At 39.9% G+C, this 26,237-nt stretch overlaps 1 protein-coding gene across 28 annotated transcripts in view; it reads left to right on the top strand.

Moving 5' to 3' along the window:
- Positions 1–26,237, top strand: part of LIMCH1 (LIM and calponin homology domains 1) — a 390,588-nt gene that overhangs the window by 349,930 nt on the left and 14,421 nt on the right. For 12 of the 28 annotated variants that reach the window (XM_060188139.1, XM_060188138.1, XM_060188127.1 and 9 more), the window contains 10 exons: positions 1,002–1,092; positions 2,393–2,574; positions 6,308–6,413; positions 12,084–12,124; positions 16,462–16,542; positions 20,233–20,325; positions 21,438–21,542; positions 22,715–22,836; positions 24,672–24,793; positions 25,078–25,201. In XM_060188139.1, coding sequence (XP_060044122.1) covers positions 1,002–1,092; positions 2,393–2,574; positions 6,308–6,413; positions 12,084–12,124; positions 16,462–16,542; positions 20,233–20,325; positions 21,438–21,542; positions 22,715–22,836; positions 24,672–24,793; positions 25,078–25,201 — 1,067 coding nt within the window. Of the gene's footprint in view, positions 1–1,001; positions 1,093–2,392; positions 2,575–6,307; positions 6,414–12,083; positions 12,125–16,458; positions 16,543–20,232; positions 20,326–21,437; positions 21,543–22,714; positions 22,837–24,671; positions 24,794–25,077; positions 25,202–26,237 lie in introns of all 28 variants that reach the window. The other 16 variants (XM_060188125.1, XM_060188126.1, XM_060188123.1 and 13 more) reach the window with 3 other exon arrangements.

Below are 26,237 nucleotides of genomic sequence, written 5' to 3'. Positions count from 1 at the left end.
GTGGTGTCTCCCTTTCTTTCTCTGCCTCTCTCCCCCTTCTCTGTCTATCCGGAAATCTGGAATCTAAAGGGAAGGGAAACAAAAAGTCCACTTGGAGCAGACTCAAGACTCCCCCCGCAAAAAAAAAACAACAAAAAAAAACGGGCTGAACTCAGAGTCATACTCACAGTAACAGAGAGAACTTCTGGTGGCTACCAGAGGAAATAAGGAGATTAAAACAATTAAGTAGGAGCCAGAAAAATAGCACACTGGGATAGTGCACTGCTTTGCTGTGTGCTCTGCCCAGGTTTGAGCCCAGACCCCACCACATCAAAATAGAAGTAAAAATAAAAAAGAAAGAAATCCTGCTATTTTTACTTCTATTTATTCATTCTACTTTAACCAGTGCACTGCTCAGCTCTGGTTTATGGTGGTGCTAGGGATTAAACCTGGATTAAACCAGTGGTCTTTTTGCATAACTATTAGCGTGCAACTTATATTATGCCAGCAGGATAATTGTGGGCATTACTCCACAGTCAGTTAACTACCAAATAAAGATAATGCAAACATACATTGATTTGTATTTCCTGCTTAGAGAAGCAAAACTTGGCTGTTGTAGATGTTTTTGGGGTGCAGAGAATATATATGTGGGGTTGTGCGTCTGAGGCAGTAGAGCAGATAAGGAGGGAGGGAGGTGCTGCTCCAGTCCCTCTGTTCTTCCCAGAAAGTCTTCCTCCAAATTTAGGCTCTAAGCACCCTAAGAAATAGAAAAAAGTGAATTCATAATAGATGACTCATCTTGTTGGTCTAAAAGTTACTATTCAAAGAAAAAGAAGAAATCTTTTGACTTTCTTAAGATGTATTAATTTTTTTTATATAGAGAGTCACCACAACTCTGCTTATCTCTGGCTTATGGTGACACAATCCTGTGCTTTAACATGTGGGGCTATCTCCAACTCCTCTGCCTTTTTTAGAACCTTTAAAGAGAAACTTTATTCCAGAGAGGTTTTTTTTTTTTTCAGGCAACAACTGAAGAAACAAAACCAAGCTGTGAAGAAGTTGAAAATGATAGTGAAAACCCAGAACAAAGGGGAGAAGACTTTGCCTCATCAGGTTTGTTTCTTAACAGACTAGTTCTAGGGTAGATTATTATAACTTTTAAGATATGATGGCAATAAAGTCAGGAATTCCTAATAGCTCAACAAAAAAGTATCCAGTTAAAAGTTTTAAACACTGTGCTTGTGCTGCCCTCTAGAGGCTAACTGAGGAAATTCTGACCATTTGTTTTATCTTGATTTAAAAACAGGAGCCCTTGGGTTTTGCTTTGCTTGCCGTTCATGGCTAACTTATTCTATCTTGTTGAATGTGTATCTTCATCACCATGAAAAACATTGTATCCAACATTGCCACCCAATATAATTCTAAATACTGAAGGTCACTTTAAGTAACAGCAATAGATAAGACAAGTTATGTCTATAGCCATACCACCCTGAACACGCCCCATCTCGTTTGATAAGACAAATTAAAATGTCTAATAAAAGTAGACACCAAAATGATAAATCTCATGAATAGTTTGAAAGAATAAAGTACTGCCAGAAATAAAGTCAGTGGAAAATAAGTATAGAGACTGTCTGTTCCCAACATAATGTTTCCAAATATTTTAATACATTTCTTCTTTTGACAAATATAAGAACCTCTCATCTACTTCTATATAATACCAAATGATTTAAAATAACACTTTAGATTAAAAGTGATTGGTAAACATTTAACATAGGCTTTTCCAAACTAGATTTCATCTCCATGTTTTAATATACCCTAGTTTATATGTCAGAGCACATTTTATTGTCCTTGTACTAAATATAAAGTTCAATCCAATTATCATAATGATTAAATATTGAGTTTCACACAGTGTTATTTGTATGTAAGCTGACTCTTCTAAGTCTTTCATAGTGGGCTCTTAAATGTGTTCTTACTGCTTGATTTTTTAAAGAGGAAAACACTAAGTGGGACCAGGAGCTGTTAGAGAGCATGCTTTACCATCCATGGGGGCCTGGGTTCAAACCCCTCAAGCATGGTAAACCACCTATGCAAAGGGGAAGCTTCATAAGCAGTGGAGTGGTGCTGTGGTATCTCTCTTCTCTCTGACGCTCTATCTGAAACAAACACACAAGAGTCCACTAGGGGTAATGGAATCATGCAGGCCCTGAAACCCAGGTAACAAGTGTGTGTTGTGATGATGATGATGAAAAATCAAGCATGTTAGGCTCTTTTATGTGTATCTATAATCATTTCATTGCCACACTATAACCCAGCTTCTTAATACCCATGACAGGATAGACTCAGTATACCTGGTGGCGTTGGAAAATACATAGATGGGCCTTTGTATGACTTTCTTTTTCTCCTCTTGTGTCAGGATGTCAATCCATTTCAGAATCCCAGCATTTTACAACAGTTGTGACTCGATCCAGCCCAACTGTGGCTTTCGTGGAATTCTCCTCCAGCCCCCAGCTGAAGAATGATATGCTAGAAGAGAAAGACCAGAAGAAAGCAGGAAATGAAATGAGTGGGAAGGTGGAGTTGGTGCTATCACAAAAGGTGAAGTGGACTAGCGCAGTTAACCCCACAAGTTCCCATGGCTTCATGGTGCAGCTGCCTGCTGCAGTGCTCCTTATTTTTTTTTTTATTTTTTTTATTTAAGAAAGGATTAATTAACAAAACCGTAGGGTAGAAGGGGTACAACTCCACACAATTCCCACCACCCAATCTCCATATCCTACCCCCTCCCCCGATAGCTTTCCCATTCTCTATCCCTCTGGGAGCATGGACCCAGGGTCATTGAGGGTTGCAGAAGGTAGAAGGTCTGGCTTCTGTAATTGCTTCCCCGCTGAACATGGGCGTTGACTGGTCGGTCCAGTGCTCCTTATTCTTAGTGAAGATTTGCTCCCTCTCCTAACCTTATTTCCTCTCATTGCTTAAATGTCTAAATACATCTAGAAAGAGGCTTGCATTGTTCCACTAGGACTGCTATGATAGAAGATAGACTGAGTGACTTATAAGAAATAGAAATTTGTTCCTCACAGTTCCGAAAGCTAGCAAGCCCAGGATTAAGGTGCTGGCAGATTTTGGCACCTTGTAAGCATAAAAATGGCCCAAAAGATGGCTGCCTTTTTACTCTGTCCTTGCATGGCAGATTGGGAGAAGAATGCTCCTTAATGTCTGCTTTTATAAGGTCTCTAGTCCCACACTTTTGACACAGTATCTCACAAAGTTCTACCTCCAAATACCTTCACCTTAGAAGTTAGGATTTCAACATCTAATTTTGAGATATATTTAGTCTCTCTCTCTTTGTATCTTATTGTTTATATTGATATGCACTTAAATTTGTAACAAATCTATCAGACAGTGTATCTACATATTTAAAGTATATTTAAATTTAGTTAATAGTATAAAAATTAAAAGTAGAAACAAGAGAGGAGGGAAAGTCACTGAAGCCTACTCCTCTGCTCATAACAATAGCAATAACAATATATTGGGAGATATATATGTAGTTATTATTGTTACTCAGCAATAAGTATGATTTTCAATAAATGTGGAAATGCATCAGTAGGTGGTGATTTTATCATTGTCCGAATGTAACAGGGCACAATTACACAGACCTAAATAGTCTAACCCAATGCAAATCAAAGCTAAGTACTCTAGCTTACTGGGACCCTCATCTCCTTTATGTGTGTCTTTGAGTAAAATGTTAAAGGACACATTTTTCACTTTCAGATCAGCCTACCCTTCATAATAATAATAATAATAATAAAAACAACAAAAACGTGACAAAGTAAACCAGAATCTCTGAGTCCAAGACCAAATATCTTTATTTTTAAAAAGCTTCTCAAGTGATTCTGAGCCACCAAATTAGGGAACAGCTAACCAGCACAAATTGAAAACTATATGTAAAGATATTCCAACTTTAAAATTTAACTTTTTGAACTTAACTAAGCAAATTCAACTTTTTAACTTTAAGAATATTTTGTTTTGCCTTACTATATACTCTATTAAAAGTTATTTCCACAGGAGTGAAGCGTTATCTGATTGTTGTCTTTACATGCATTTCTCTGGTAACCAGTGACTTTTTTTCATATGTCTGTTGGCTCTTTGGACCTCTGATTTGGTGACTGTTCTGCCCATATCCTCTCCCCCCTTTTGAATGGGCTCATTTGGTTTTTTGTTGCTGTTTGGTGAACTCTTTATGTATTTTGGTTATTAACCTTTTATCTTATGTATCCATTAAACCCGCCATAAAAGAAAAGAAAAAAAAAAAAACTATTTCCAGAGCTGGATCATAGATTTAAAGGGAGCCAATGAATGGCAACAATTAAAAACAATTGCAGCCATCGCCTATTAAAAATTTCATCTACGTTTTCCTGATTCAAAAAATAAAAAGGAACTTTATGGGGGGGAGGGGAAGCCCTAACTGTGAACTTTACTTGAAAGTAAAAAGTTCATCACTTGTAGTTCTGGTTCTTCATTTACTCAGTCAATTCTGACTGTGCACTTACTATGTGGCAAGCATGCTGCCAGGCACCGCATATTCATTAGTGAGCAAAACATAACTCCTGACCAAGAAACCAATAACTGTGACTTTGCTACACCCTCAAAAATAAGTTTTTGCTCTTGTGACAGACTCTAGGCCTTAGCTTTTGTTGCATGTTGAACAATGACGTTCATGTAGTCACAAACCTTTATAATGTAGGGTTACATTAGGGTTGAATTCATACAGAAAAATAGCCCTACCAAGAAGGAATTTTACATATTAGGTTACCCTGATGGCCAAATGCAGTTTATCTGTTGGCTCTCAGATTCCTCTATTGAGAACACAGCCACCAACCAGAGTGAATCAGAAAGTGCTGTGAACAGCTCAGAGCACATGAACTGACTGATAACATCCATACACTTCATTCTGATCTTTATTCAGAGTCTATAGAATTGTAGTTTAAACATTAGTTTAGTAATCTCTGGATTAGAGACCACAATCAATTGTGTCTGCCAAAGGCTATTCAGATTGGGGAGAAACAAAATTAAATTGGTACAAGAAAAATATAACTTTACATAGTACAAGAGTCTTTAAAGTCTATAATTTGGGAACTCTCTTCCATCAGGACACATAGTATAACATGCCTCGAAAATCCCTTATGGCCATCATCGCTATAATACTGTTTGGTAATGGCTATTTCTAGTAGTGTTTTCTTTCAATCTTTCTTTTCTTTCTTTCTTTTTTTTTTTTTAATCAACAAAGTATATTGTCTCCAATGTGCTTTGCATAACTTAGGGGGTTGGATGGTGCTTTTAAGAATAAGTGCTGTGGTAGTTGGGCGGTAGCACAGTGGGTTAAGCACACGTGGCGCAAAGCGCAAGGACTGACATAGAAGAAGAAGAAGGATCCCGGTTCGAGCCCCCGGCTCCCCGCCTGCAGGGGCGTCGCTTCACAGGCGGTGAAGCAGGTCTGCAGGTGTCTATCTTTCTCTCCCCCTCTCTGTCTTCCCCTCCTCTCTCCATTTCTCTCTGTCCTATCCAACAACAATAACAACAATAACTACAACAATAAAACAACAAGGGCAACAAAAGGAAATAAATAAAAATATAATAAAAAATATAAAGATTGACAATAAGATAATTTTTAAAAAGAATAAGTGCTATTAGAAGATTAATATTACTTTGGTATTTAGCATTTATATAATAAGACTTTTTAAATCTTAACGTGGAACCTCACAGTTCCTGACACTACAAGTGCAGTATTATGTAATATCAGAAAGAGGATCTGATGGATCAATAGGAGAACTAGAGAGAGGGTACTGGAGGGAGAGAAAGAAGCATAATTCTGAAGATGGAATGCTATCTCCTGGATTTGGAACCACTCCTACCTATTTTTTTATGCTCTATATTGAATTTTCTGAAAATATAGAGATGTCAGGAGTGGGGAATCTTTTTTCTGCTAAGGGGCATTTGGACATTTAGAGCATTATTCATGAGCCATACAAAATGATCAAGTTAAAATTAGTGCTTAAAGTGGCTATGAAAATCCTAGGCTTACTAAATTTTGAATCCTATCTTGGCAGAGCCAGACCGACAGCCTGAGGACCAGGACTTCCCCACCCTTGTTCTATATTAACGTAAAAAAGCATGAAGGGACTTGAATAAAGGGGTAACATTTTCCATATAAAAGTCAAAGACTAGGGCTGATTGATTTATATAATAGCCATGGATCCTTAAATTAGTTTCATCTGTGCATTTAACAGACAGTATTTGTCATCTTTTTTGTTCTTTGCCTACAATTCAGGTGGTAAAGCCAAAATCTCCAGAGCCAGAAGCAACCCTGACATTTCCATTTCTGGACAAAATGTCGGAAAGCAACCAATTACCCTTGCCAAATCTTAATTCTCAAGGTAAGAGAAAGAAATGTATCGTTTTAGTTTTACATGAAGAGATGGCCTTATCTGCAGCAAAACATTATTTTCAAGAAAGACTGTTTCCTCTATGTTGACATTTCTTCGCCACGGTGTTTGTGACAAATGAATCTGTAACTTCGGAAGTCTGGGGCTGCATTCTCTACTTGGCCAAATGTGAAACCCCAATTGCCAAGACCATTGTTTGTCAGTCAGGCACTGGACAAAATGGAACCTGCCCAAGAATTTGATATCCTACTGAATATCAGATCAAATAAAATCTGGATATAAAAATCAAATCAGACAATGATTTTAGAGGAAAGGCAAATTTTTTTCTTAATATTTCCTGAGTGTGCATGATGATTACTAAGAAATCATCCACTATCATAAATTAAACATGTTATTCCTAGCTTAAAACTTCAGCTTTTCCAGTAATTCTTTACAGCAAGTACATATACTTCATAATATATATATATATATATATATATATATATATAATAAAGGTATATCTTAGTGCTTTATACATTTTATACTTTGTAATGTTTGATATATTGTAATCTCAAAAAATATGGAAATTTAGGACCTCTTCAGATCTTTAAATGACACTGGCAATTGAAAACTTTCCATGTACCTTTTAGTTCATATATATGTGTCAATTCACCTATTTACTTGGTTTTTGTTCATTTGTTCATTCAATCATTCATTCCTTCATTTATTCATTTTCTAGATAGAGATAGAGGATCAAAAAGACAGAGAGAAAGAGGGGGGGGGAGAGTAAAAGAGAACAACATAGCACCAAAACTTCCGTCAGTGGATTGGGGGCTTGAGCTCAAACCTTATCCGAGTGCACTATTTTGCTAGCCCTCATCCACTTATTTTTTTAAAAGTCCACCTTGTGGGAGTCAGGGCGGTAGCGCAGCGGGTAAGTGCACGTGGCGCAAAGCACAAGGACCGGCATAATTATCCCGGTTCGAGCCGGGCTCCCCACCTGCAGGGGAGTCTCTTCACAGGTAGTGCAGCAGGTCTGCAGGTGTCTATCTTTCTCTCTTGCTCTCTGTCTTCCCCATCTCTCTCCATTTCTCTCTGTCCTATCCAACAACAAGAATAACTACAACAATAAAACAAGGGCAACTAAAGGGAATAAATCAATAAATATTAAAAAAAAAGAGTCCACCTTGCATCTTTTCATCCTAGTGGAAAACCCAGGAATCAACACCAGAAGAAATGATCCTTAGAGCTATGAATAGTAGAAGATGGAGTCTCGAAATTTCATGACCCATAGGAGCTGTTCTTCAAAATAAAAAGATCACTGGCTCTCATTAAATTATTTTTCTGGAATTGAAAACAGCTAGGTTTCAGGAAGCAAGAACCATAAAATTTCATCCCCCCACCTCTTTTAAAAATATACTTCTTCATTGTTTCTGCAGATTTGATTTATCAGTCCAGGCAAAGAGGATGGTACTGAATTATAGTGACTGGGAATGGGCAAGAATGGGCAGCTATTTGAGGCCACTATTATCAGATTCTAAGGAGGTTTCCAATAGCCTTTGCTGACTTGTGGGAGATAATTTTGGTTCCATTTCCACAGTGGAAGGTCCTAGGAGGGAATTAATTGGTATCTATTCCAGTGATTCCCCCACTTCTTAATGTCAGACACATTCAATGTTGTCTTCAAGTCATCTGCTTTAAATCTGTTAGATTACTATCCTGAAGGGAACTGACAAAGATAAATCCTCATAACCAGGTCAGCAGTTGGCCATTTTTAGACAAATTTTAATTCTGCCCTATTTTGAGCACCTTAAAATTGTGCAGATAAGTAACATAGAGGGGACAGATATTTTCAATCGTCTTGATTATTTGTTGTCTTACACATTTACACATTCCATTACCTGTTGTAAAGCATTTATATTTGAAAAACATGCTGTTGAATTAAGTAGGTTTGTGTTTTACCCAGGTTGAATAATTAAAAATAAAATTTGATAGCATCAGAGAATTTTTGTTTTTTTAGGTATGGGGGGAGGGCGACAGAGATACCATAGCACTAAAATTTCCATCCTGTGATGGTGGCCAGGCTTGAGCCTGGGTTACACACATGACAAAGTAGTGCACTATCCAAGGTTCAGCAACTCCAGAGATCTTCAAATATAGTTCTTTAAGATGGAATTTTATTTGGTTTACACCTGTTCTGTACTCAATGTCTGGCCTGGGAAAACTCATTATATTTGCAGGCTTTAGAGATAGCATAACTGGCTTCAAATTCTTATTCAACTCCTGCCCCCCCCAAAATCATCAATAATATATATATATATATTTATTTATAAATTAGAAAATATCAACAAAACCATAAGATGAAAGGGGTAAAATTCCATACATTTTCCACCATCAGAGTTCTGTATCCTATCCCCTCCACTGGAAGCTTTCTTATTCCTTATCTCTCTGGGAATATGGACCCAGGATCATTATGGTATGCAGAAGGTGGAAAGTCTGGCTTCTGTAATTGCTTTTCCACTGAACATGGGTTTTGGCATGTTGATCCATACTCCTAGCCTGTTTCTATCTTTCCCTAATGAGACAAGGCTCCAGAGAGATGGTTCCAGTGTACATTGAATCACTAATAATTTAACCTAGTAACTACAGTAGAAAATACATAGCAAGATACCTAGTAACTACAGTAGAAAATACATAGCAAGATACCAGACAGAAATGAATTATTCTTATACATAACCTTTCCTCAAAACAAGAGTATTTATCATGTAGTCAAACATGATAAATGGTACAGTCTGCAACATGGGCTCTAGATCCCACTCCAGGGAGGTGTCTGATTAAGGGCATCTCAACTGGGCTCAGAGTATTCTCATTTCTAATAAATTTCCTCAGATGACACTGATGCAAGCAGAGACCACACTCTGAAAATCACTGACATGAAATACATGTTTTAAATTGTGTAGCAAGACATCATTAGTAGGTAATAACAGTGAAAACTTGTTTGTTCTATATAAAGTCCCTTTCAAGATACAAAAGGCCTCTGATTATTATAAACTTAAAAGTTAATAGTCAATGAGTACTGAAGTGACTAGTCTGAGGTCACGTACCAAATCCAAAGAAACTATAGGATTAGAATCTGGAATCCTGGAGCCTCTGAAAGTGGTATCACTCTCCCCCAGAAATATGGATCCTCTTCATTTTTATAGTCATTGGTTTGAGGGGTCAGGCAGTGGCACACTTGCCTTAGTGCACACATTATAGTGCATAAGGACCCAGGTTCAAGCCCCTGGCCCCCACCTGCAGGGGAAGAGCTTCACAAGTGGTAAAGCAGGGCTGTAGGCATCTCTGTGTCACTCTCCCTCTCTGTCTCCCCTCCCTTCTCAATTTCTCTCTGTCTCTATCCAATAATAAATAAATAAATTATTAATAAATAAACAAAGTCATCGGTTTATCAACTGACTGTACAAACCACTGAATATCTGCTGGTGGGCCTTAATGCAATCCCATAGCTTTCTTTTTTTAAATGTTATTTTTTAAATATTAATTTATTTATTCCCTTTTGTTGCCCTTGTTTTATTGTTGTAGTTATTATTGTTATTATTGATGTTGTCATTGTTGGATGGGACAGAAAGAAATAGAGAGAGGAGGAGAAGACAGAGAGGAGAGAAAGATAGACACTTGCAGACCTGCTTCACCAATTGTGAAGCGACTCCCCTGCAGGTGGGGAGTCCAGGGGCTGGAACCAGGATCCTTATGCCAGTCCTTGTGCTTTGTGCCTCCTGCACTTACCCCGCTGCACTACTGCCCGACTCCCCACAGCTTTCTTTAAACACACACACACACACACACACTCACACCATAGTCATTTAATACTCTACAAACATCCATAAAAGACATTTAAAAGTGATAGTTTCTTTTCTTAACTGTCTCCCAATAGTAGAACAATCTATCAGATTGGTGTTTCAGGGTATTATGTGCATATTTTGAAAACTGATATCTTTACATTGTGAAGGGTGGCATGCTGGCCCAGCACATTTTGTAAGGATATGTACACTTGCCATGAATGTCCGTTGTTTGATGCCACCCTGTTACAGATGGGCATATGATTTTGTTGCACACATGTACCTTCTTTCACAGGCTTCTATGCAGAACTATTACATAGCATATAAAATAATAGTTGAAGTGGGGGCTGGACGGTAGCACAGCAGGTTAAGCACACATTGCACAAAGCACAAGGACCAACATAAGGATCCTGGTTCAAGCCCCCGGCTCCCCTGCAAGGGGGTCGCTTCACAAGTGGTGAAGCAGGTCTAAGGTGTCTATCTCTCTCTTCCCCTCTCTGTCTTTCCCTCCTCTCTCGATTTCTCTCTGTCCTATCCAACAACGTTGACAACAATTATAATAACAACAATAAACAACAAGGACAACAAAAGGGGAAAAGATAGCCTCCAGGAGCAGTGGAATTGTAGTGCAGGTACCGAGCCCTAGTAATAACCCTGGAGACTAAACAAATAATAAATAAATAAATAAATAAATAAATACATAATTGTTGAATTTACCTCTGTTGACATTAGTGTTCTCCAAAAGCACTCCAAACCAAATGTTTTACTCTTGCATAGAATATATCACCATGTTATTTTAAGATTGAACATTTAAACAGTACCATTAACTATGAGCTGATAAAGCTTCACAAACAAAATAAACAGCCACCTACACTGTCTTCCTGGCTTTTGTCCATGTCCTTCAGACTGTGTATGTTTTATTGAGACATCCAGAACTTTAAATCCTTGTGCTCTTGATTCTAATATAAACTGTAGCCAACCGTCCTTTGGGATTTGGGAGCATGGTTCTGCTCAGTTCTTACCCCTGTGTTCATGGTTTTCTGTTTGTTCTGTTCTGCCATCTGATCCAGAGTCGCCTGGCACTGCCAGTGTTCCGCTTAGAGTTCAGAACTCTTGGCGACGTTCCCAGTTTTTCTCCCAGTCAGGTAAAATGCATACTGGGTAGTTGTATTTCTTTTATGCAAATATCCATGTTGTGGGCAACCAATGATGTCTGGTATTTTTCTTCATTTGTGATTTCAGGGGAAAAAATGCTTGTTTCTGACACACAGTTAGCAAAGAGCTAGTTCTTTGGTAACAGTACCAGTCATACTAAAATGGGGTGGAGGGACTCACAGCATTTGCTATAATTTTAAAAATCCAAAGAAATGATCATCTTGTCCTCTTTCTTTGTTGTTTTCTTATTTTAAAACAGAGATTTTGGACATTTACCAGGAACTGTTAGTGGTTCTCTTGTTAACTGTGTCATTCTCTTTATTTCCTGATGGTACCTGGCCTCTCTCTGTATGATACTTCTCCATGTCAGACAGTGAGGGAGCTGGTCAATCAAGCCAGAATGCAAGGTGCACTAAAAGCCAGCACTAATAGGAATAGTTTTTTGCTTCTTCTAGTCTAGTATCTAGAGCTAATTGATGTGATCAATCACATTGCACTAGTCAACTTCTTTTGGTGATGGGTGCATACTGCTTCAGGGGTTTGCTTTCTTTTTTTAATTAGTGCTTTGGGCTTACAAACAATTGATTTGAAGTTGACATAGGAACTACAGCCACCTGAGAGGATTAAAGATAAAGATTGTGAGAAACTACTCACACTGTGGTCTTTTTTTACCTTTCTTTCCAAACAGTGGACTCTCCAAGCAGTGAAAAGTCACCTGCAACCACACCTGTAAGTAACTCATGTCAAGGAACGAGGTCTTGCATTCAGTGTGATTTTATTTTATAAAGTAGATGATTTGTTTGAAAAGTACTCATCAAGAATGGGATCCAAAATATTGATTGTAAAAGAATAATTAAAGAGAGCTGGGCAGTGGTGCACCAGGTTAAGCGCACAGATCACTAAGCACAGGGACCCAGGTTTAGGCCCGAAGTTCCCACCTGCAGGGGCGGGGGTGCTTCACATGAGGTAAAATAAGTCTGCAGGTATCTGTCTTTCTCTTTCCCTTCTATCTCCCCTACATGCTCAATTTCTCTTTGTCCTTCAAATAAAGTAGAAAAGAAAAAATAAATAAAAGAATAATTAAAAACCAAGAACAATGCTGCCAGATGAAAGATGAGTAGAGAGAGATTGTCATTGTGCAGAATAGTTCTTGTACCTGGAAACAACATAGTAGGAAAGGAAAGGAAAGTCTAAAAGAGGCAATGAAGGTCAATAGGGCAATAGGAATTAATATTAAAGTATGCAACCTCTGTAGGCATTCACAACCGTTTTTTAAACGAGGACAATACAACATATTGTTGGAGGACAATACAACATATTGTCGGAGGTGGAGTACTATGCAGCCTGGGTTTTGTCTAGGAAACCCAAGATCTTTTTGGTGCACCCCTGTTCTCACACCATTATCTTCAGTAATGTTGACTATACATTTTATATATATAGCATACCACAGAGAGAAATAAAGAGATAGACACTTGCAGACCTGTTTCATGGCTTATGAAGTGACCCCCTTGCAGGTGGGCAGCCAAGGGCTCAAACCACAATCCTTGCACAAGTCCTTGTGCTTCATATTATTTGCACTTAACCCAGTGTGCTATTGCCCGGCCCCTGACCATACATTTCATTATCAATTTTTTAAAAAATTTCTTTATTGGACGATTAATGGTTTACATTCAACAGTAAATAAAATAGTTTGTACATGCATAACATTTCTTAGTTTTCCACATAATAGTACAACCCCCACTAGGTCTTCTGTCATCCTTTTTGGACCTGTATTCATTATCAACTTTTTATTCCAACAAAATGTTTAGGTATTAGCCAGTTAAAATACACAGTTTTAGGGCTGGGTAGCACACCCAGTAGAGCACACATGTCACCGTGTGCAGGAACCTGGGGTTCAACCCCCTAATCCCTACCTGCATGGTGGAAGTTTGACAAGTGATGAAGCAGTACTGCAGGGGTCTCTTTTTCTTTCTACCTCTCCCCCCTCAATTTCTCTCTATCCAAATAAATAAACAAGCAAACCTTTAAAAAGAAACAACACTTTGAAAATTTCTTGCCAGCAAACAATATGTGAATAGTCTCTCCAGATATGACTCTTCTCTGCACTAAGTCGTTCCAATATTGGGCCTGTCACTGTTGCTCTTGCTCTGAAATTCCCATCAGATTTGGTGGCTCCTTTTAAAAAAAGATTTATTTACTTATGAACATGAGACAGAGATCAAGAGCAGCACTGGCACATGTAAGGCCAGAAATCCAACTTGGACCCTTATGCTTTCAAATCCAGTGCTCTGGTCACTGTGCTAGCCTTCCAGGCCATTGGGAGACTACTTGGATGGCACAATCACCAGTAATATTTTCCTGAAGCCCATCTATGTAGCTCATAACTACATAAAATCTTAACTCCAGATTTATGAACCATATGACCCTGGCCTTGTTATACAACTTTCCTGCATTTCATCTTCCTTAACTACACAAGGATTGTACTTTGATAGTACAATGAGAAGTTAACTTAGCCTTCTGTTGAGAGTGTTGTGAGCCTCAAATGAAATAACTACCTAGAACCCTCTAACACAACACTTGATAGATATGTAAATGAATTCTTCCCAAAGGATAATCCAACAGGCCCACCATAGTCAATCCCAACTCTTTTATTTTATTGGGGGTTAATGCTTTACAGTATAGTTGGTAACATATGTAGAGCCTCACATCCCCTCTTGATTGGTGTCTGAGAGACACACCAGGACTCCATTGTTTTTTCATCTTATCCCTTTTCCTCTTTCCCCCAAATTCCTTTGCATTTGGTGCAATACACCATACCCAGTCCAAGTTTCTCCTCCCCTACTGTCCGATATTCTTAAATTCCACCTATAAATGAGACCATTCAGTATCAGTCTTTCTCCTTCTGGCCTGTCCCTGTTCTTAGCTTTGGGAAAATGCACTTGGGGATTCGTAAGTGCCTGTGGCAGAATGGAGAAATCGCATTACCCTCAATATCAACAACCACATTCCAGAACAGGGTGCATAGAGGAAAACCACCTCTGCCCACCTTTCTTTGCTCTTTGTGGGCATCCCTTTCATTTGCAGAAATCACAATGAGAATACCAATTGAGGCCCACATTTCATATGTCTAACGAATTGACATATGAAACAAGCACCACCCAAGGCTTCATCTACATTCTTCGCCTGGAGCTGGTCCCCAGCCATTGGCATGTGAGTGGTAGCTGGGTCTTCTGGGGGCAGGGCAGGGAGTGGCTGTCCTCATACTTTGGGCAGTAACTGGTCTCACTGAAACCTTGAACAAGGCTCATCCTGCCCAGCTCCACAGGCTGCCAGTGTAAGTAAATACAACCTCCTTCATAACCTACCCCACCCCATCCCAGACTCTATCCCTCCTCTCTAGCTCCTCCACTGTCACCTTACTTTTTCCCTCAAGAATTCCAGGCAGTTCTAAGCATCTCCTAAAATTGCTCTGTCAGAACAGAGGACGAGAGAAAAGAATTAGCAACAATAGCAACTAGTTTGTCTGGACAGCTACTCTGGGGTACAGGGGATGGAGACCAGAAGCAAGCCCAGCGGACCCTCTTTTTCTGGTTTTCCAGGAGCAAATTGTTTCTAGCCCACCCCCATCCCTCCAGCCCCCCCCCCCCACATCTTTTCAATCTCATTTGCCATGGTGCCCAGTTTGGGTCATGGATTTTTTCCTATTATTTCTGCTCCATAGCCATACTTCTGGAAGTCTCTTCTATTATCCCTGTTCACTTATTTTATTCCCAACTTCTCTCACAGACAAAAAGTGAAATGTTAGGGGGAGGCAGTGGCACACTGGGTGGAGCATACACATTACAATGTACAAGGACCCAGGTTTGAGCACCCAGTCCCCATCTATAGGAGGGAAGCTTCACAGGCAGTGAAGCAGGGCTTCAGTGTCTCTCTCTATAGCTTCCTCTTCTCTCCCAGTTTCTCTCTATCCTATCAAATAAAAAGAGAGAAAGGAAAAAATGGCCACCAGGAATGGTAGATTTGTCATGGAGGCATCAATCCCCAGTGATAGGCCTGGTGGTAATAAAAATAAAAATAAAGCAAAGTGGGGTGGACCCATAAGATCACTCTCCTGGATGGTGCACCTGCTTTGCCATGATCACATCAGGTTAGTGCCTCACCCATCACACTGGGGGAAGCCTGAGCTCTGTGGTCGGTGGTCGGTCTGTCTGTCTGTCTGTCTGTCTGTCTGTCTGACTGTCTACCTACCTACCTACCTACCTGTCTATCTGAAAAAGTCACCTCAAGCTCGGCCCCCACCACATGAAGGATGCTTCAGTGTTCTTTCACTTTCTTTGCCTCCTTACCTCTCTGTCTCTACAAAAAAAAAAGAGGAGGGAAAGAAAAGAAGAGAAGAGAAGAGGAAAAGAAAAAGAAAATCAGCTCAGAGCAGTGAAGACCCAGAGATGACAAAAAAAAAATAAAAAGATGGAAGGGAAAGAGGAAAGAAAGAGGGAAGAAAGAAAAGAAATAGAGTGGTTTTTGTGTGGCCCCAACGTAGGGGCAACTGCCCTGACTTGATCTCATATGACACTGGGCCTTAGTGATTAAATAACTCACTTTAGGGGGAGCTGGTGTGAAGCTATTACAGTGTAAGAGATTACATCTATAGTGCAGCAAACACCACTTCTTATAAAGTATGGTTTTGCTGAAAGAATCAGTTCCATCTGCTTGGACCCAGGATTAATATGCAAAGTAAGTGTCTTATAATCTTTCTTGAGAATACACACTTTAGAAATGGCTTCTAAGCAAAGTGAAACAAAAGCGACCCTATACCAGTGATCTGTGTTTTCGTTGTCTTCAAAATGTTTCACACAATGACACCAGCATCTTGAATGTAAATCAAAGAGGCACTGAGATTTACTTTTCAAATGGTTCCCTCCAAGAAAGAGGACCTTGAACTCTATAGGGCTTCTAGGTGTTCACATGGGTGTCTGACTCCAGGCTGCAGGCATATTATGTTCCCTGCACTGGCCCAGTCCTGAGGATATGACTCAATTCTGATGACAGTTTTATCTTCTAAGCAGTTTAAATTCTGGGCGTGGGACCCAGAGGAGGAACGCAGGCGACAGGAAAAATGGCAGCAAGAGCAGGAACGCTTGCTCCAGGTAGGATTGGGTTTAGTGTTTTATTATTTGTGTTTCTTTTGCATGATGCTGTCTTTGTTTCTGTAATATAAAGTAGATCACTCAAACAGGAAATCCACGGGGTTGTGTTTCTTCCAAGTTTCATTTGTGTCTGCCCTGAAGAGTGCCCTATGTCTAATTCCTTCTGCCCAAGATTACACTGATGAGGACCAGAAAAACATCTAATTGTTTTCCAAAAAGCTCCAAATGTTGATTGAGGGCCAGTCCCCCCGTCAGCACTTCCTTAGCTGCTGATCAAATTCCAGTCCAAGTAGCAGTGGGGATGAATTACCAAAAAGCTATCTGATAAATTTATGTGAAATAAAATGTTGTCTGGGGCTGGTTCTTTCAGTGGAAAGGCTCTCTCCAACCTTGAATAAAAGCTGCTGGTTTTTCAATTCCAGAAAAATCTTAGGGGCGGAGATATAATTCAGCAATTAGAACATATATTTTTCCATGTATGAGGCCCCCTGTTTGGCCCCTAGAATGGTGCACTATGGATGGTGGGACGGTGCTTTGGAGTCTCTCTCTCTCCCTCAAAATGTATAGGATAAAAAGAGTCGGACTGGGAAGGACACTCCAAAGTACTGACTTCACCAAAAATAATAAAGGAAAAGAGTGTTAGATCTCATTAATTTTAATGACTTCCTACTACTTTGTAGAAATCAACTTTAATGCAAATTAATTTGCTTTCTTTCTTTTTTTTTTTTTCTTCTTCTAATCCTTCGGTTTAATTCTAACATTTGAGGAACAGTGGCCAGTTGAGATAATCACTTATAGTGTAATTTTGGGTTTTGCATCTGACACACTTAAAAACTTTAAAGGCGTAGGTCTTCAATCCTAATTTTTAGAAAGAATGCAGTTCAATAAAGCCTCAGATATGCCGGGACTTCAAGCCATCCAGAGATCACGGACAAGTCTTCTCCATTTGCTATTCTCTTGGTGTCTCTCCCACAGTTAAAATGTTAAATAGAGTAAGAAATTCCATGAAGAGGTGGCATAGGAGATAAAGTGTTGCACTCTCAAATATGAGGGCCTGAGTATGATCTCAGCAGCACATGTACCAGAGTAATGCCTGCTGCTCTTTCTCTCTCTCCTCCTACCTGTCTCAAAAAATAAATAAAATCTTTTAAAAATAAGAAACTTTACAAAGAGGACAGACAGGTAAGTGTGCGGCCCATCATACCTGTTATTCTTGGAAGATGGCCATGGTTACAGATACAGGCAGATGCATTGTACCTGTCTCACATGAAGGTTATTCAGTGTGACATGATAGATTATAAGTTATGCAGCCAAGGTGTTTGTGCAAGAGAGAAGAGTGTGTCTGAAGGTGTTGTGTATAATGTGTGTGTGTGTAACTCTGTATGTTGCATGTTTGTGTGTCTATGCTGTGTCCCTGTGTATAGTGTATATTGTGTGTGTCAGTGTTGTCTGTGTGTGAATGTGGTGTGTGTATTTTGTGTATCTGTGTTCTGTGTTTCTCTGCTGTGTATGTCAGTGTGGTGTGTGTCTCTGTGCATAGTGTATATAAGTATATACTTGTGTTGTTTGGTGTGTGTGTGTGTATGTGTGTGTAGATGTAGCCTATCTTTTTATTCCTTGCATCATCTGTTTAACTTCTTCATGAAGGGAACTGAAGATGGGAAGTGTGGGCGCCAATATGAAGCTTGACTAATTTTTCAGATTATTATTATTATTATTATTATTATTATTGGATAGGACAGAGAAAAATTGAGGGAGGAGGGGAAGATAGAAAGGGAGAGAGAAAGATAGACACCTGCAGGCCTGCTTCACTGCTTCTGAAGCTCAGGTGGGGAAAAAGTTTGCTTTTGTTGTTGTTGTTGTTCATTTGTTTTTGTTTTTACCAGAGCACTGTTCAGCTCTGGCTTATGGTGGTGCTCAGGATTGAACCTGGGATCTTTGGTGCCTCAGGCATGAGAGTCTGTTGGAACTACTATTATGCTATCTCCCCAGCCCTATTTTCAAGCTTTTGTAGAGTGCTAGCATAGGTTTCCTCTGCCTTAAAGAGCCCCTGAAGTCTCTTACTAAAACTTTGCGGTATTAGATTTTTATAGCAAATTTTTACTTGGAGTTAAAAACCTGCTACAAAATGACCAACAGTGGTTTTGCCTGAACGTTAATAAGAACATCAGGCTCTAGACAATTCCAATGAAGCCCTTTTGCTCCAAAGATAATGTCATAACAGGCAATACCTGGAGGAAATTTCAAGCCCTTCCCCAGGAAGCTAGAAGCATAGACTCTCTTTAGCCTCGGCGAGAGGCTTGACAGTATTCAGCCTGAAGTATTTGGCTGTGTGTGCTGCACATGAGTGATGCCCTTCTCTCTGCCATGTATCCCCGTCCCCCCAGGTATGCAGGGATGTCAGTTTTCATCTTAAGCATTAATTTTACTCGCAACTTACTCTACTACTTCTGTTTCTTCTACTCAGTTGTCAGGGACTCTCATACTTCTTTTTGCCCTATAAGTGGTGCTGAGTGGTGCATTGTTTCTGAAAACAAGAGTGGCAGCTCTCGTGTGGGAGCTTTCTGATAGAAAGCTGTGTAAGAGCGGTTCTTAATTCAGAAGTTACTTAAAGGTAGGAAGATTCTACTCTGCTAGAGTGGCTGCAAGGGATGAGTCACTTACCTACTCAGTTTAATGACAGCATATCCATTCTGAGCCCTTCTAGATTGTCTATTTGGTAGGCCTGCCAGGTTTTTCTTTGTTTACCTCCAGGGTTATCGCTAGGGCTCAGTGCCTGCACCACGAATCCACTGCTCCTGGAGGCCCTTTTTTTTTTTAGATTTATTTATTTATTTATTTATTAATGAGAAACATAGGAGGAAAGAGAAAGAGCCAGACATCACTCTGGTACATGTGCTGCCGGGGATTGAACTCAGGACCTCATGCTTGAGAGTCCGATGCTTTATCCACTGCGCCACCTTCCAGACCACTCCTGGAGGCCATTTTCCCCAATGTATTGCCCTTGTTGTTGTTATTGTTACCGTTGATGTTGTTGTTGGATAGGAAAGAGAAAAATCAAGAGAGGAGGGGAGACAGAGAGGGGGGAGAGAAAGAGACACCTGCAAGTGTCTTGTGAAACTTGTGAAGTGACCCCCCCCCTGCAGGTGGGGAGCAGGGGGGCTCAAACTGGGATCCTTATGCCAGTCCTTGCGCTTTGTGCCATGTGCATTTATCCCACTGCGTTATCGCCCGACCCCCTTGTTTTTGTTTTTTTTCTTTTTTTAATCTCGTATTAAACTCTCTTAGTAGGAGGCTAGCAGGATGGCAAAACTCATCTCAGAAAGACAGTAGAAACAAATTATTGATTTAGTTCACGTCCTAGAATAAGACCCAAATTGAGAAAGTGTTTGGAGCCTTTGAATCTCACTGTCTTTTCTTTCTGTAAGCAAATGTCTACATTTATGCAAATTTATGCAAAACACTTCAGCAGAAATATTGTTCTCCATTGGGTTCTTACATTGCTAACAGGTTTGAAAATCAAAAATTAAGATTCATCTTTTGTTGCATTGAACTAATTTGGCGTGCAGAACGTGACATGGAGCTAGCCTCGTAACATATTGTGAAGTTCACAGTGGTTTAGAGAGAAAATATATCCCATAATATATGCAGTGATGAGTTCAGAATAACCTGTGGAAGTTCCATTCATAGGAGAGATACCAGAAGGAGCAGGACAAGCTGAAAGAAGAGTGGGAAAAGGCCCAGAAGGAGGTAGAAGAGGAAGAGCGCAGATACTATGAGGAGGTAGGACATTCCCAAGAAGTGACTTAAGCTTGTACTCCTAGTTCTTTCATCTAAAAACACTTTTTGGTGTCTGTGGTATCTATATGCATGTGACTGTGTCTGCTTCTCTTTACTCACAGCACAGCCCCATGAGTCTCTTAAGGAGAGGGTCAGGGAGATAGTAGCACACAGGACTTTGATGGGAGAAATCCCAGATTCTGTCCCTGGCACTCTCAGTAGCTAGACCTGTATGGTGCTCTGGTCAAAACAGTAAATAAATAAATAAGTAAATAATAATGGAAAGGCATATCCTCTGAGCTCTAAAAGACCACAGTTCCCTCAAATTTATCTTGCGGTAAAGGTATGTTGAGTTATTGTTGAAGGGGACAATATAAAATTGTACCTGCTTTGTATCAACTAGTCAGAAAGTAAGATGCTTGATTTATTTTAACGAGGACATGGAAGTGTCTATTACTTGTGCTTATGGCATTTTTACTAGTAGTCAACTAATTTTTTATAGAGGGAGACAGAGATGAAAGAAACCACAGCACCCACAGCACTGAAGCTTTCTTCAGTGTGGAGGCTGAGCTCACACTTGGCACAACAGCACTTTCCAAGTGACGCATTTCACCAAGCCGGTAGCCAGCTGATAATGTGAGGACATTTACTCAAGCCAAATGAATTCCTTCTACTGCACTCACTATAGGCTACTACAAAGACTTGGAAAGGAGATTTTTGTCTCATTGGTTTTTTTAGACAAACAGGTCAGAGTATTTAAGGGGAGCTGCAATTTACGTATACTATCTAAAACTTCTTTATGATTAATATTGTCATGAATCTTATCTTCAACAATAATTTTGTGCATAATCAGATCCCTAAAAGCATTTCTAGTGGGGCCTCCTGAATCACAGTAGCTGGCTAATTTGCAAGGACTTTATTTTGCCAAATTAAGTGCTAATTTCTAAGTAGCTGCCTGTGGAGTATATCTGATTAACATGCTTTCTAAAAAGACCTTTTTTTAATGCCTTGCTTGTTTGCACATATCCTGATGTTTGCTTCCTAATGAAATCTTTCTCTCCAACAAATGTGGTTATTCATTTTCTCCCTTTCATTAATTCCTGTCTTTCCTTTAGGAGCGTAAGATAATTGAAGACACTGTGGTTCCATTTACTATTTCTTCAAGTTCTGCAGACCAGCTATCTACCTCCTCCTCCATAAATGAGGGTGGTGGAACAGTGGTGAGGCCACAGATTCAACTTTGTGAAATACATAATCATAAATAGAAGTGTAAAAACCACCAGGTTAGACTTTCCACCAGTGAAAAACTCAGGACTGGCTAGTTCCCTCCAGTCATGTCAGCTACTGTGTGGCCACTGTACCCCAGGGCAGTATCCAGCACTGCCATGGCCAGGCCCTAGAGTGACGTCCTAGGAGTAAAGACATGATAAGGTCCCAGTTAGTAAGAACATGTCCTGGAATGTCCTTCTAACTGCCCATCATTCATTCATCTAACGAACATTTATTCTTGTCATTCCATTGCACTGGATGGTAGCAGCAAGATGCCAGCAATATGCTTTCCCTTAGCATCTGTGAAAATTGCTTCCAACCCCCCACCCTTAAAATACAAATGCAATATTCAGGTGTCTTTAAAGCCTAAAGAGAACCAGAAAGGTAGGACTACCTTCATGTTCCCCAAGTAAAGTCATCAAAATACTGGGCAAAAGTTATAACAAACCTGGTAGCCATAAAAATATCTGTAGATACTACTAGGTTGTTGGAAAAGTCATGAGATACTTTTCTATGCAAAGATGTGTCATGATTTTTCAATAGGAAGCCTTTTGTCCTGAAATGAGTCAATGTGACTTTGTTTCCGTTTAAAAAGTGAATGTTCTTACATATTTCCTGCTTTGGTAACTTGAAAAAGATCCAAATTACACATTTATTTCAAATGATTGAAAATCAATTAATAACTCAGTTCACTTGAGTGAGCTTTCTTTAATTGCAGATAATATGCTTGAGAAGTGACTTACAAATATCACATAACCAGAGATAAGTGTTAGCCCGTGGGTTTAAAAAGTCTATTCAAGGGGGCCTGGCAGTGGTCTAAGTTACCATGAGCTAGGGGGCACTTCATGAGTGGTGAAGCAGGTCTGCAGGTGTCTTTCTCTCTCTCCTTCTCTGACTCCCCCTTCCCTCTCAATTTCTCTCTGTCCTAACAAGTAAAATAAGGAGGGAAAGAAAGAAGGGAAGGTGGAAGGGAGGGAGAAAAAAGGGAGGGAGGAAAGGAGGGAGGAGAAAAAAAGGCCACTGGGAACATGAATTTGTAGTGCTGGCACGGAGCCCCAGCAATAATCCTGGTGACAATTTAAAAAAAAACCTATTAAAGATTTATCCTTATGTTCTTCCTTAGAATAAGATGGTCTTCGAAAACTGTCCAGAAGAACCAGGGACAAGACAGAAGTCATCCTCAGGGGACAGTAATGATTTATTGCTTAAGACAAGGGAAAGTGATCCACTGGAGGAAAAGGGCAGGTATGACCCACCCCAGGCTGTGTGTCCAAAAGTGCAAAGCGACTGCCCCTCACTCCTGAGAAGAGTTCCTAGTTAATGCAAATCACATTCAGCTTTGAAATGAACATTCCAGGAACGCATTGCATATTGCTTGAATACATTCTAATAGCTATGAAGTCAGTGTCTTTATGCTACTGAATATAAATAGCCTTAGATTTAAGTAGGGAAACTTTTTTTTTCCCCTTTGTCCCTAGAGTTTCACCACCAGGAACAAGTTTTTTCAAAGCGAAAGAGACTGAGGGAGAGAGGAACAAACATCACATCACCAAAGCTTCCCCCCAATGTGGTGAGGGTTGAGTTTCAACCTATGTCACAATACGTAACAAGGAAGGCACACTTCCTAGGGACCAACACGTACACACCACCAACTGTACCACATCATCCTCAGAGGAACCTGAGAACATGAAAGTCTATCTAGGGAGTTGGGTGGTAGCACAGCGGGTTAAATGCACATGGCGCGCAAAGCGCAAGGACCAGAATATGGATCCTGGTTCAAACCCCCGGCTCCCCACCTGCAGGGGAGTCACTTCACAAGAGGTGAAGCAGATCTGCAGGTGTCTATCTTTCTCTCCCTGTCTTCCCCTCCTCTCTCCATGTCTTTCTGTCCTATCCAACAATAATGACATCAACAACAACAATAATAACTACAACAATAAAACAGCAAGGGCAACAAAAGGGAATAAATAAATATTTTTTAAAGTTTTTTTTAATGTTTATTTATCCCCTTTTGTTGCCCTTGTTGTTTTATTGTTGTAGTTATTATTGTTGTTGATATCGTCGTTGTTGGATAGGACAGAGAGAAATGGAGAGAGGAGGGGAAGACAGAGAGGGGGAGAGAAAGATAGACACCTGCAGACCAGCTTCACCACCTGTGAAGCGACTCCCTTGCACGTGGGGAGCCAGGGGCTTGAACCGGGATCCTTAGGCTGGTCCTTGTGCTTTGCGCCTCATGTGCTTAAACCGCTGCACTACCACCCGACTCCCTTTTTAAAAGTTTAAAAAGGAAAACTAACATTTAAAAAAAAAGAAAGAAAGTCTATCTGTTACCAGTTTGAGAGTTACCCGTTTGAGTCTATCTGTTACCAGTTTGAAAGTCTATCTGTTACCAGTTTGTTACCTGTTTGGGAGCTGAGATCTCCTGAAGGATTTTACTCCTAGAATTCTGTGCTCCTCGGCTAGAAGACCAGTAAACAGTGGAGTACAGGTGCTTGGAACCCATGTCCAGAATCTGCACATCTGTTTCTGGCTCACACTGCTCAAACAGACTTTCCAATGCTATGAAATGGAAGCCACTAGACAGTATTTGACTGAGACAGTGATAAGCATTTTATGTGGATTTCTTGTCCGTTCTCCAGAAAACCTTTGTTGTTGCCAGTGATTTTTCTTTTATCCTTCTATCTGTCTTTTGTTTGGAAACTGAGGCTGCTGGAAGTCCATGAATTACCATGGACTGCAGAAGTCCCATTTTGCCCCTATGACTTCTATAATAATCCTTCTTGTAAAGACCTGGGCAATTAATTCTAGCTTCTCTGATATTCACTGGAACAGAACAGAGTTTTATCAACAGGGAGACTGGGAGAACATTGGAAATGATGGTTTCTCAAGTTTGTTAAATTAATACTGGACATGCATAGTTATCTATAGCATTTTCGATGTGCTTTAGAAAATGAGTGCTCAGTTAATCCCATTTCTTTTTTTTTTTTTAATACTGTAACTGGTAGTTCCATGTCTTAAGGGATCAGTTCAGTTCAATTGCTCTTATCTCTGTTCTTAAATACATTTCTTCATCTTAACAGTATAACTCAAGGGGTCTTGGCTCACCCTGAGAATTCCATATCTAAAGGGCTCCATCAGGACCATCAGATGGATGTTTATGGTGGGACTCCACATGGCGAAATGCACCCACAGCTAGTTCAAGGTGAGGATGGAGAAGACCAACCCAGTGTTTACATTATTGTAAGACCCCACCTATATCATGCAGATAGTAGCTTCTGGCTACAAGTTTCTCTTCTAACCTATGCTAAATAAGTCAGTGAATAAACTAGATTTATGCTAAGCAGTATAATGAATAAATTCTCACTACTTTTGTCCAGCATCTCCATGAGGTGTGAATCTCTGAGACCTCAGCAGGCTAAGGTGATGTACAAAGCACCAAGGTGACTTTTCCTGGTCTATGAGTTTATGTTCTGTCCTTGATCACAGATCCATCCTGGAGTCAGCAGACTTCAAACCCAGCAACACACTTTTTAGATGATGTGAAGCCCAAAACCCTTCCATTGGATAAAAACATTAACCATCAGGTTGAGTCTCCAAGTGAAAGGCGGAAGTAAGTAGCCAAATCTGATGAATATGAAATCCTTTGTTTGTTTGTTTGTTTGTTTATCTTTTTAAATGTTAGCCCAAAAGAGGAGGATGAGAAAGTGTGAGGTGGCAATATGTCAGCAGCGTGGTTTACTTTCTGTCCATTTAATTTTATTGGCAAGGCAACTCATAGTTATAGAAGTTTGTGACTGTCTTCCTAGCAAGTTCACTCTAAATTGATCAGCTTGAAAGAGACAAAGCAATGTTTTTCACACCCAAATCTAAACATTGAAAAGAATTTTTAGGCTATGGGCTGGGAGATGGCGCAGTGGATAAACCACTGGACTCTCAAGCACGAGGTGCTGGGTTCAGTCCCTGGCAGCACATGTACCAGAGTGATAGCTGGTTCTTTTTCTTCCTTCTTCTATCTTTCTTATTAATAAGTAAAATATTTTTAAAAAGAATTTCCAGGCCTGTTTTACTGGTGATTTTTAAGTGACGTAAGTGGTTTTAGAGCTTACTGACAACTATTCTTTAAGAAAATGTATTTTGGGGGCCGGATGGTGGTGCACCTTGTTGCGCACACACATTACCATGAACAAGAACCCATGTTCACCCATGTTCGAGCCCCCACTCCCCACCTGCAGAGAGAAAGCTTCACAAATTGAGAAGCAATATTGCAGTTATCTCTCTGTCTCTCCCTCTCTCTCCCCCTTCCCTTTCAATTTTTCTCTGTCCTAACTAATAAAATAAATAAATAATTTTAAAGGAAATAAATTTTTCTCTTGTTATTATGCTTTCCCATTCAATAGCCACTCCTGGTCATAATTTTATAAGAAGTATATATTTTTAAATATTTATGTATTCCGTTTTAGTTGCTCTTATTGTAGTTATTACTGTTGTTGTTAGTGATGTCGTTGTTCTTGGATAGGACAGAGAGAGAAATGGAGAGAAGAGGGGAAGACAGAGACGGGGAGGGAAAGATAGACAGACACCTGCAGACCTGCTTCACCGCTTGTGAAGTGACTCCCCTGCAGGTGGGGAGCCAGGGGCTTAAACCA

The sequence above is a fragment of the Erinaceus europaeus genome, chromosome 3 (genome assembly GCF_950295315.1).
Source record: "Erinaceus europaeus chromosome 3, mEriEur2.1, whole genome shotgun sequence".
Lineage (NCBI taxonomy): Eukaryota > Metazoa > Chordata > Mammalia > Eulipotyphla > Erinaceidae > Erinaceus > Erinaceus europaeus.
This window is presented reverse-complemented; position numbering and strand designations above follow the sequence as displayed.